General features: G+C 34.7%; 1 protein-coding gene and 1 long non-coding RNA gene across 3 annotated transcripts in view; one reads left to right on the forward strand and one right to left on the reverse strand.

The window, feature by feature from the left end:
• Window positions 1-13,336, forward strand: part of LOC137496481 (uncharacterized) — a 69,600-nt gene that overhangs the window by 11,186 nt on the left and 45,078 nt on the right. The gene's annotated exons all lie outside the window — the stretch shown is intronic.
• gpr18 (G protein-coupled receptor 18) lies at window positions 983-6,102 on the reverse strand. The gene is made up of 2 exons (XM_005167779.5): window positions 5,976-6,102; window positions 983-3,418 (listed from the first exon to the last, which is right to left on the reverse strand). Exon 2 carries the CDS (start codon window positions 3,406-3,408, stop codon window positions 2,419-2,421), a length of 990 nt encoding a protein of 329 aa, XP_005167836.1. The 5' UTR covers window positions 3,409-3,418; window positions 5,976-6,102; the 3' UTR covers window positions 983-2,418.

A 13,336-nucleotide genomic window follows, 5' to 3' on the forward strand; every position in this document is an offset into this window, starting at 1 on the left:
TGCAATATCTGTCACAAAAAAATTGCAATTAGATATTTTCCCCAAATCGCACAGCACTAGTGTCTAGTGATCTAGTGATCTTGCTTCAATCAAACTGACAAAACATATCAATCTTTGTAAAGCTGGATCTTTAGTAATTTAGTTGAAAACTGACTTAACTTAGAACATCAAAATATTTGTTGTCTTTGTCAATAAATGTTTAAAGTGTATATCTTTTCTGAATTCTTAGTTTTTATGAACAACAATTGGCAAGAAGTGTTTGGATTTTGAGATGTTATAAGTCACTTTTTTTTTATTTTTCCAATAACAATTTTGATACCTGGGTATACTGAGTACTTATCCAATTCCTTATATATACAGCTACTAGCAATTTATTAATTTGTTACATTATTTTATGATGTGCTTCAGACTTATTCATGACTGAAACGTAAACAATTTTATTCAGTGAACCAAAAATGTATTATCAGACATTTAACTGATATTTATTTTTCTAAACTGAAAAAGAACTTAAGAATAACATCAACCAAAAATAATTTGTTACAGTAGTTTTACATTTTACAACTGGAATAAAATAAAACAGTCTCTCATTTAAAAATTGCCTTAAAATCCATAAATTATATATAATTGTGTCCAGTTAAACTACTCCCATACCTGATAGTTTATCACATACACAAACTATACCAGGGCTCCAAGTTTTCAGTAAAGCAGTGAAACTCACATTTTCGAAGACTGACAGCTGATGGTTATTATTTAACTCGAGAATTTTTGGTTTTTATCACTTATTTGCTGTCATTTGGAGTTTCAAATTTCATAGGAAATCTGTATCAAAGGGCGGTTTATTGTGGCAACCTCTGATAAATAAGGAACTGAGTCAAAGGAAAGTGATTAAATAAATGAATCTGCTTTAAAAGTGTTAAAAAAAAAATTTGACCAGACAAGATGGTCCTATTGAAGATAGTATTTAAAAAATACAAAGTACATCCATGTTAAGAATTGTTTAATCAAGTAAAGTGCATAGTATTGTTAAGTATATTGGTTTTTAATGTACAACACAGAGTTTAGTTTAAAATTAATATGAATGCTAAGATTTTATAGTTACCTCAAGTCTTAAAAAAACAATTCATTAAAAATGGTTTTGCAGTGCAACATTTAAAACCCAAAATACTCCATAAAATCTCTCAATTAACATGAAGTAAAAAAAAAATCTGCATAATAATTATAACAGAATGAGAAAGATAAAAAAAGCATGTCACCACAATGTCAGTTACACAAAGAAGAAATTTGACTATTAGTAGTCATATTTTATATTAAAAAAAACAAAAAAAAAGGACAAAATAGTAGAATCCAAAATTTTGAGCACCTATAATGCCACTATCAAGTAATTTGTTTACATGATATGACACCACCTTATGGTGATCTTGGGACAAATAGCTGTAATTGTGCCCTGGTAAGTAGCGCCACCCACTGGTGTCCTGTATACTACAGTTTAGGTTTGCTGTCATGTGAAGTATAGAAACTGCCTACTCCAGGTTAATTTCACTGATCAGATTTTATTAAAGAAATTTGGTGCATTTTTAAGATAATTTTTTAAACATATTTTTTTATTAATATATTTTATTTACTTTGATAATAGGGGCATTTAAACATAATATAATATAAAATATAAAAATAAAGTGCTCTTACAATAGGCTATGTAATTTAAATACTTATTTTTCCCTTTTTTGGGAAATGTAATGTGTATTGCAATCCAGATTGAATGGCAATGTTTTACACTTCTAGAAAGACAACATACAGTATGGTACACGTCTTTTGAACTAACCCCATCAAAGACATTGACTCTTTCTGAAGATCATACTTGCTGTGATAAAAAGCATGCTCAGAAAAAGAATAACTGGTTTTGCACAGATTGTGCAAGAACTGCAAAGATTTTGCAAAGGAAATCATTTCAAACTTCCTGCTGTAATGTGCAAGCACATTCCCTAATTTCATATACTGTACATATTTTTGATTGAATTATAATGTAATGGAAAGTTTGACACGATATGGCCCTGATTGTATCATCCAAATTTAAACCTTTTAAAAACTTTTACTCACTTTTAAAAGCTCAAAACAACAAATCAAAACAAACAGTTTGAAAGGGTGTGTCCACATTTTGTGACTTCCAGCACAGTTTACTTGGTTGGTGTTGTATATCCGGCAGCAAAACTGATTTTATGCGAATGATCAGCGATTCAGTCCAGCAACTTGCAATGAATCTATACCATGTGATTTGTCTCCTTGCTCACATGATATTTGAAAAGAAAGAGTTCAATTCATGGATTGACCAACATTCATCTCGTTTTGCTATTTAAATCTTGGTCTGCTATTTATTTCCAAACACCAGCTTGTTTACATTGTCATTGCCAGCTGCATTTTTCCTCAGATCATGGCACTGGTCAGATTACTGAGCGAGCGAACGCTGTTGGTGTGACGGCTCTTCCTGCGAACGCTCCTTAAATAGTTCCTGTACAGGATCACACTGATCACACGATCCTGAAACTGCTTTGACACGATGTAGAAGAGTATGATGTCCAGCACAGTGCTGGAGTTCATCAGGAAGGTGGTGAAGGCACCCCAGGTGTTGTAACCTTTCCCATTGGTGTCCAGCAGCATGGAAACAAAACAGATGTGGAAAGGCACAAAACACACAAGCACCTGAATGATCAGTGTGATGATGATCCTGATGGACTTCTGCTTTACTTTGGGCTTCAGTTTGGATGTGCGGCCATGAATGAGGTTATCCACGATGGTAATGTAACAGCCCACCATTATGCACACCGGCACTAGAAAGAAGAAGACGATTCGTGCAAAGTGGACAGGGTTGTCACGGCGCAGGTAGATGATGTCGTGCATCTTGATGCAAGTTGTGAAGTTTGATCCACGATCTGGATCTTCTTCGAGAAAGACGAGTGGAGCCGTGCTGCCCAGGGTCATGATCCAGACTCCTGCACAGGACAGCAAGGCTTTACGGATGCTTTTTAGTTCTCGTGTGTGCCGCGGCTGCACTATGGCCACGTAGCGATCTGTGCTAATGAGGGCAAAGAGCCACAAAGCCAGGCAGGGATAGAGTACAGTCAGTGCTGCGTTAATCCTGCAGAAGATGTCCCCGAAGGGCCAATAGTTTTGACTGTAGTAGACCATTCGAAAGGGCAGCTGTAAGATAAATAACAGGTCCACCAAAGCGACATTGATCATGTAAACAGTGATGGAGTTTCGTCTTTTAGTGGTCAAGGCAAAGACCCAGAGGGCTGTCAGGTTGACCACTGTGCCTATGATGAAGATAATGCCGTAAAACACTAGGCTGGCAATCCGATACACTTGAGGAACTTCAGTCTCCATGTTGACAGGCAAAGTTGTGCTATGGTCCATGAAGGTATTCCTGATTTGATCATAAAATGGACAATAATGTAAAAACAATATGACCGTAAATGCCTGATTCATAGTAAAAAAAAAAAAGAAAAGTAAATTTAACACCCACTCTTGGGGAAAATCATAAAACATGTCAAAGTCAAAACATGCTTTTACTCTAAATCTATAATAATAAGTCGTATAAAAAAATACAAATTATATTTAAAAAAATGAGAAAAAGAAGTCATGTTACCAATTTGAGGTTTGATATCTTAATAAATACAAAAACAAAACAAACATGCACCTTGTATATGATTTCATTTGGTGCACAAAACAAGCATTTTTGTTGGACTCATCATCTCATCTGTTTCTAGTCCAGCCATTTTTTTTGACCACATCCATTAAACCTTTTTGTATCATGTCCAATTTCTGTGTTTTTATTTACTTATGTGTGGCAAAATACTGTAAGTGGCCAAACTTCAGACTATTCAAAAATAATAACAAATCTAAAATCAAAACATACATTTTTCTTTCTGAAATAACTGGATTTACCAAAGAACATTTTTTTTGTAGGGATGAAAAAAAGGGTGTAAGGGCTACAGTGATTTTAGTGATTGTACTTCCAAATATAGATTTTTCATTTGAGGCATCTATCCAAAAGACTCTTAATAAACAAACATTTTTTTTGAAAGTTTTAAAATTTACTTGTGATCTAAACTCTAACCTGAACCCTGGACCACAATCCCAGTCTTATGTTGCATGGGTATATTTTGGGCAATATATAAAAAAGCTCTGTATGGGTCAAGATAATAGATTTTTTAAATGCCAAAAATCAATAGAATACTAAATAAAGATTTTGTTCCATGAAGATGTCTTGTAAATTTAATACAGTAAATATATCAAAACAAAATTTATGATTAGTAATATGATTAAAAACTTAATTTGGACACATTTGTGGGTGATTTCTCAATATTTCAAAAAAAAAAAAAAAATTCAAATTATTTTTTCAATTTGATTTTCAAATTGTTTTTTTTTTTTCAGCCAAATTTTGGAATCTGCCAGTTTGGAAGCTTGCCTTAGAGCACAAGGATACCTGAATTATCTGCACTGACAATGAAGGGTCCTTGGTTTGAAATGTATTTGTGTGTCAGCAGTGTGCCAATTATCTCAGTGTATATTTATAACCGACTTTAACAGTAGTTTTCTTTTTTTTTCAGAATAACTAGAATAGTAACATAGAAACTATTTTAAATTTCACTTAAATAGAAACAAACCTTCTAAATAAATATATATTTCTTTCCTATGTAAAAAATAAAAAATACATTGAAACAGCATGAGGATAAATAGATCTGAGATAGGTTGGGTATCCAAAATCTATGCTCAAGTAAAAGTACAAGTACTTAAAGTAACAATCTTAAAAGTTACTCAATAAGAGTAAAAAAGTATCTGATGACAAAATTACTCAAGTAAATAGTAAATAGTTACTAGTTTATATATATATATATATATATATATATATATATATATATATATATATATATATATATATATATATATAATGTATATTTATGTGGCTAAAATAAAAGCAGTTTTTAATGTTTTTAAAGCCATTTTAAGGTCAATATTTTTAACCTGCTTAAGCAATTTTTGTATTGTCTACAGAACAAACCATCATTAATGATTTGCCTAATTACGCTAACTTGTCAAATTAACCTAGTTAAGCCTTTAAATGTTACTTTAAGCTGAATACTATATCTTGAAAAATATCTAGTAAAATGTTATTTACTGTCATTATAGCAAAGATGTGTTGTGTTGATAATTTTCTTTCTGTTAAACAGAAATTGAGGTAAAATATAAAGAAGGCTAATATGTTATGTTTATATATTATAATGTTTAAATGTTACATTTGTAATGATTAAGAGTTGGAATGAATTATTTGCAGGGCTAATCAGTTGTTTCATTAAACAGCAGTTTCTTTAGTTACTATTAATAAGGTTCAAGGTGGGAAAATATTGACACCACTACGTGTTTTTCAGGTTGGAGCTGTAATTCATGTATATGTTGGAATGTCTGTTCGATGTACAACATATATCGCATTATCAAACTATTCTTGTTGACATCTTGGAGTGAAAATTTTAACTCCAGTAAATGTAACAAAGTAAATGTAATTTGTTACTACTCGCCTCTGGACAAGATAAATACAGAATTGTCGCTTTTACTTCATTTGACTTTTTAGGGTTAGTGAAATTGGCAAGAAATAAAAAGAAGAGAACTGAATAAGAATAAGAATACAAAAACACAAGTGTGAGTATAGTCAGTAAAAAAGGCAACAAAATGTGAAATATTAATATTAGTCAATTATACCAAAACTTTAACATTTCTAAGTCTCACAAAACTCAGTGCAAAATCATTTTACTTCAACAAATCTAAATCGGTCTACTAACAGTTCAGTTAACTTTATATAGAAACCACATTTGACCAACAATATAATACAGTGCAAACTTCTGAAATGACAGCCGGTTTTGACACCTGCTGTTTTACAGTTATCAAATTTAGTTCTACAAAGCACAACAGTCAAATATACGAACCTCAAAGATCCATCGTGTTGGCATCGTAACTGTTCTGAGGGCTGTATGAGTGACGACTATGTGCCATTGCTGCCGAGCTTCGATCTAACAAAGAGGAAGTTATGAAGCCAATGTCTTTATTTAGATTAGAATTTTTCTTTTGGTTTCTGTGAAGCCCCTTTACTTCCTGTAATGCGTGTACTGGTGGAGAAAATATCTCCGATGCAAACGGTATGTCATATGCAGTTTGAGAGCGCTGGAGAAGTATAGATGTGACAGGTTTGGGTGCTGGTTATTGATTGGGAAAATAGGGTTTGTCACACAGCATTAGCTCTCTTGGGAGCAGCACACAGCAGGTGGCAACAGAAGGCATCTGGTGTTGAAGAGTTTTAATTAAACACAGGATGCTGAGGTTGTTGGTGTATAAACAGGAAATGAGATCTTTGTAATGTTGGTTTGAGACGGCAGCTCATCTTACGATCACAAGATGAGCAAGAGAATGGTGTAGACCTGACCAGGCAAAACAATTTATCTTTTCTGATTCAATTACTATGGCCGAGGTCAACCGGCTATCTGAAAGTATTCAGTATGATTGTTGCCTTTGCCACATTTGTTCAGACGTAATTATGATAAAGCTGTTTTGATATTGCATGCGAGAAAAAATAATATTATTATGGCTGCCATTTACTGCATAGTTGCTCCTGAAATAAATCATCTCTTCATTTGCTCACATTCATGTGTATCCATCCATACCTGCATTACTTTCCTTTTTCCAAAGACATATTTACACAGCAAGTAAAGGCTGCTTTGTGAATTTTAAAATTCAGTTTAAAGACACTATGCAATGATGCCTGCTCTGACCCACTTAAGCCAAGTTTTTTGCACCAGCCAGTCAAAACATTTTTGTGGGTAGTTTAGAGGTTTCGTTTCTCTGAAAAGGGACAAAAAATGAACTAGCAGAATATCACAAAGCAAAACAGAAAATGTATAGATGCTGCCTTCGTTTGGACCGCAGAACACAATTGTGCACTCAAAGTTTTTTTCTTGCTTATTAATCTTGATTATTAATCAATTAAGTTAACTTAACAAATTTAAGTGGATTGAGCACATACTAATTTTGCTGTTTTGAACAAATCTTAATAATTGTGTTATTTGAGTTTATTTTTAAGCGAAATTTTACAAATTTCAAGAGGAGCTCAGGATATGATTGATCTGTATTTTTCATCCGTAATCAGTAATAGTCTAATCACATTGATTCAAGTTTACAATAAATAGACAGATTTTGCCCTACTACCTTAATTTTGAAAGAATCCCCCCTTCCAACCCATCTCCTCATTTTCCTCCCTATACCAGGGGGAGCTCTCGAAACCTACCATGATCTCGGACTGCTTTCTATGCTTATTGATAATCTCTGAGCTCTCTCAGCATGCTAAACCTGCTAATAGCATCAACCAATATAAGTGTAAACTCCTAAAATAAGTAGTTTGAAGTGATGTGTGACAGCACAGAATTTTTCACAGTATTTCCTATAATATTGTTTTCTTCTGGGAAACAGTCTTATTTTTGGGGGGCTAAAATAAAAGCAGTTTTGCATTTCTTAAACCATTTTATTGGCAATATTATTACTTTCCTTAAGCAAGTTTTTTTATTGATTTGTCTAACAAACCATCATTATACAATTCATTCATTCATTCATTTTCTTGTCGGCTTAGTCCCTTTATTAATCTGGGGTCGCCACAGCGGAATTAACCGCCAACTTATCCAGCAAGTTTTTACATATGGGATGCCCTTTTAGCCGCAACCCAGCTCTGGGAAACATAAAACACACATATTCACACACACAATCATACACTTTGGACAATTTAGCCTACCCAATTCACCTGTACTGCATGTTTTTGGACTGTGGGGGAAACCGGAGCACCCGGAGGAAACCCACGAGAATGCAGGGATGACATGCAAACTCCACACAAAACGGTAACTGCGCCAAGGCTCGACCCAGCGACCTTTTTGCTGTGAGGCGACAGCACTATACTGCGCCACTGCATCGCCTCATTATACAATGATTTGCCTAATTACCCTAACTTACCTAATTAACCTAGTTAAGCCTTTAAACTTCACTTTAAACTGAATAGTACCTTTTTTAAAAATCTAGTAAAATATTATTTACTGCCATCATGGCAAAGATATTAGAAAATTAAAGTTAAAGAATAGTTATTTAAAATTAGTTATTAAAACTATTATGTTTAGAAATATGAAATCTTTGTTAAATGGAAAAATATAGAAAGGGGCTAATAATACAAGAGGGCTAATAATTCTGACATCAACTGTATATATTTTGAGGCATTTTTCAAAACATATTCTTTAGTGTTCTTTCGCCACTGCAAATTACGAACAGCGCTTCTTAGATATCCCATTAATGAATCTTTACACTGTGACTGTCAAAAGCCGCTCAGAGTTGACAAATTTATTCACACTAAATTACACTGTAGAAAATACTGTAAATAAACACTGTAGAAAATAAACACTGTATAGTATTCATCATTAATATAATCATTATGCACATTATATAGGTGCTTATATATACTGTAGAGCATTTGTATCTGCAGTTATAAATAAAATATTCATAGAGTGTAGTTATTGTAAAGTGTTATCTTGTGACTTTAACTATATTTTGTCCCCGAAATATTAGTGTTTCTCAACTTTTGGTGCATGGGTTAGCATATTGGCTGCGGAGGGCATTTGGATGCACAACTTTAATATTGTAAGATGTGTTTTTCTCACAGATGCGGTTCATGTGTGTAAAAAAACATGTTCTCAAAGACCATTTCAGATAAGATGCAGCAGTCAGAACTGCCCTTGTTCAGAAGCACAGAAAACAGTAAATGCTGCTGGTTTCACTAGTGGTGGGGGCTCGAGCAGGACTCGTCCACCTAGCACTTCTTAGTAGGTGCCACCCAAGATAAAAGTAGCAGGCAGCAACCAAAGATAAAAGTAGTAGCAGACGTGTTGGCTTAGACCAATTACTGAACAGTTTATTAATAGTCAATCAAAGAACACGTCACTGATCTCATATCAGAGTGCTGAAAACATGATGGAGATACAAACATACAAACATATGTATACTTGGGAATGGGCAAAATACATTGAAATGTATTTTAAAATAAAATACCAAATACCTCAGTCTTACATGTATCAAAATAAAATACTTTACTCTGTGTTTTGAAAATACTACTAAATGCTTTTACAAGGGAGCATGACATTTCTTCTCATTTCTCAACTGACTTTCTCTTTCATTTTAGCTAAGATTTTGTACAAATTTCATACAGAAGGCCCTGTCTCAATAATCACTGTAAAAACCTGCAATAATCTCTTAACAGTCGTATATTTTAAAGGGTGATATATAGAGTTTTTTTTTGTTCAATAAATATAGATTTTTTTGCAATTGAACTTACTTTAAAAACATGATTTCTGAAAACTGCTCAAATCTCCAGTTTTAGTAATTTCCAAAAATCATGTGTTTTGCAGTTGTACTCTTTAAAACACTAAATTTTTCCCCAATACAAGTATTAACTACCTGCTTGACATTACTGCTTGCCGCACAACCTCCAGTGTACTTTTGGATCGGCTGCAGGGTCGTCAGTTGGTACCACCGTTCAATGATGTTTCGCCCCCTACCCAGTACACCACCGGTGGGGGGGCATGTCTCCCCGCCATCCCCTTCAACGCGCATCTCCCACCTCTTTCCAGGCATGAGCAGGCACCTTGTTCTCTTTGTACCTGTGATCTGCCCCCCTTCTCCTGGTCTGAGGAACCTAATCTTTGGCAGAGGACATGCTGATGTTGAGTTTGCTTGTACTCTGCATTATTCAAAATGCTCTGCCAGCTTTCTTAGCACCTGATTGTGCCGCCATTTAAAACGGCCCTGCGCCAGTCCAACATTGCACCCCGACAGGATATGTTGCAGGTCTGCATTGGCTTTATCGCACAGGGGGCATTTGTCCTCAGAACCATTGGGAAAGGTTACAGGGGCAGGGGAGGGTATCATATGCTGCTCTTACGAGGAAACTCAGCCGTGGTGGTGGAGTTCGCCAAATATCTGCCCAGGATATGGCCCTGTTAATGACATCCTTCCAGCTGGTCCATGCTCCTTGCTTGCCCTGTGCAACAGCCCTTATAAAGTAGCAGTCCTGCTTCACTCGGGAGACCTCTTCCACCACCATAACTTTCCTCTGCTCCCTTGTAGCTTTGGACCAAAACTGTGATGCCTCTCCCCATCCCAGCCCTGCTGATGCTGATGACATATTGTACACTACTGGCATTATATATTATTGGTCTAAGCATTGTGCAATATTTTATTTTTAATGATTGTTGACTTTTGTTGCCATTTGTCTTATTTTCTTTGTGTGTGTTGCATAATTTCATAATTTTCTTATTCTGATTTCAAGTCTAGGCAAATAACTGAAAAAGCACTAATCAGAGGCCAGTCATCATGCAGACTTCTTACAAAGTATTTTACAGTATTTTAAAAATACAAGACACTAAAGTATTTTGATACAAAATATAAACCCATTTTCATTGGTAATCAAGTACAAATTTGATATTATACAATATTTGAAATACTTATTTGAAATACTTGTATCATAAATACTGGCCATCCCTGCCTGGTGTAAAATACTTGTCTGAAAAACAAATCATGCTAGTCATGTTTCTTTTTAAATTACAAATAAAAGTAGCATGGACAATATTTTAGTTATTTGTTAAAAAATACAAATTTTCTCACCTGTTGAAAATAAACGTTTCCAACCTGTCATTTATGCTGAGCTCACAGAGCACTGAGAGAAAGGCGCTGCCAATTGTTTTATATTTTCAAAAATAAGTGATCACATAGTTGAATATTTAAACAAGAATTGTAATTCTTTATATTACTATATATTATATTCATTCATTTTCTTTTCGGCTTAGTCCCTTTATTGATCTGTGGTCGCCAGAGCGGAATAAACTGCCAACTTATCCAGCACATACCCTTCCAGCTGCAACCCATCACTAGGAAACTCATACACTCTCATTCACACATATACACTATGGACAATTTTAGCTTAGCCCAATTCACCTGTACTGCATGTTTTTGGTCTGTGGGGGAAACCGGTGCACCCGGAGGAAACTTGCATGAATGCGGGGCGAACATGCAAACTCCACACAGAAATGCCAACTGACCCAGCCGGGGCTCGAACCAGCAACCTTCTTGCTGTGAGGCAGCAGCACTACCTACTGCGCCACAGCGTCACCATATACTATATTACTACTTGTTAAGGGTTTTAAAATGTGTGTTTTCATGTTTGTTCTATTTTAATATGACATTCTTAGGATATATTTTATATCTGTGAGAAGATGGTGAAACTGTGAAATGAGACATACAGTGGAATTTGTTGTTCATCTAAAGTCAGTCATATTTTGTTTATAAAATATTATATAAGATTAAAAATAAAATACAGAATAATCTAATAAGATCAAGTCATTTTATTTTCTTAAATATTCAAGCTTATTTATTATATAAAGCTCCTTTGTACTTTTTTCTGGAGTAACTACCTTTATATAAAAACCATATTGTGAAGGATATTATTACAGTGAAGTAAACTTTCTCATACTGTGAAATTAAATTTGGTAATACCGCCGAGCCACAGGTCCTTGTTAGTAAATGATGAAACTTTTTTGGGGGATGGGACCAGCCCTTTAATTACTCTTGTTGTTGTTGTTCTGTGATGAAGCTCTGTAACAACCCACACGAATGGAGTGTTCCAGCAGCACACGCTTCATCCGGAGGTTTGATATTCTAGTATGGGAAAGTATGTTCTTTGAAGACGTCAACACTACAGCACTGCACTGTTTAGCACATTCATATTCTCCATCTTGTATTAGACCATGTGCTCTACTGTGAACTCTTCACTACAATATTCAAGCTAGTATGACACCTACACTGTACATTGACTGATTCATTCAGCACCGTCTGACATTTCCACAGTACAGCATTCGCCCACATCAGGAAGCTGCTAGTGTTAACTTACCCACATGTGGAACCCTGACACACAAACATTAGGCTTTTAACAGGCTTATAGCAATCTGGGGATTTTTGTTTTTGGTAGAGTTCTGAATGTTTAGAGACATGAACTTAAGGTGAAATGAGGAACGTCTGCCTGATCTATAAGCAGCAATTTGTTTTCAGTTCCATCATAAAATAAAAAGAGGAAGGAAGGGAAGTCTAAAACTAAACGCACTATACACAAATAAGGATGCAAAATCTGCTACTGGGATGGTACTTTTTCAAAAGATACACTTTTCTACCATACAAGTGGACAATAGTACCTTTAGGGTACACTTTTGTACCTTTAAGTTCAATTTTGTACCTTTTAAAGTACTTTGAGGTACACTTTGTACTTTTGTGGTATTAAAATGTACGTTTAAGGACCTGTTAGGAACAAAAATGTACCTTTTGAAACAGTGACAGCTTTTGTATCTGAGAGTGTATAAGATATTGGGTACACATTTTTGTCTTACTTTATCTGCACGTTTGGTTTTGAGCATTATACAGAAATATGGATGTAAGATAAGGAAAAAAAGAACTTGAAATGCATTACTTGCTTAACAAAAATGGACAGAGAATAAACAGTCCAGTCTGAAGTCAGCCCTGTTAGGAGCCAAGTTTCACCTGATCATGTTGATACTGTATGCTTGTGGTTCTCAAACACAGTGTGTGACACAGTTTAAATGCAACAAACGCAGACTTGAGTGTATATCTACATTCTGTATAATCATTTGTGACAGTTGCTTTTTTACATTTGCTTTGCATGTAAGTTCATTTAAATGTAAAAATACACAGGATATAATGCACAAGCTTTTGTGAATAAGCACAATTGTAAGGAAGTAAAGTTTATTTATAGCACACATTTGACTTCAGTTTGGCACTGACTAAAGTGCTGAACAAAACCAAAACACATTCTAAAACAGAGTAAAATAACAATAGAAGTAATGATAAAATAATAGTATGAACAACAGCATTGCACATTTAAAATAAAAACCTAGAAAGGCAATAGAATACAACTGTGTCTTAAGTCTGGACTTAAAAATAGAGAGAAGAAGCACTCGTAATGTCTGGTGGCAGCTGGTTTCACAAACGTGGAGCAGCAACTGCAAAGGCTCTATCTCCTTTCAGTTTAAGTCGTGGCCGAGGAATGTGTAAAACTTTATTGGTTGACCTTGGAGACCGAGGAGTTCAATATAAATTAATAAAGTCAGAAATATAAGAAGGTGCTCGCCCAGTCAGTCCTTTAAAAACAATTAGTAAAATCTTGAACTAAATTTTAAAATTAACAGGAAGCCAATGAAGG

This window comes from Danio rerio, chromosome 9 (assembly GCF_049306965.1).
Source record: "Danio rerio strain Tuebingen ecotype United States chromosome 9, GRCz12tu, whole genome shotgun sequence".
In the NCBI taxonomy this organism is placed as follows: Eukaryota; Metazoa; Chordata; class Actinopteri; order Cypriniformes; family Danionidae; genus Danio; species Danio rerio.

Excerpts from the sequence above, each read along its gene's own strand:
- gpr18 (XM_005167779.5), bottom strand. The coding sequence starts at position 3,408 with ATGGACCATAGCACAACTTTGCCTGTCAACATGGAGACTGAAGTTCCT.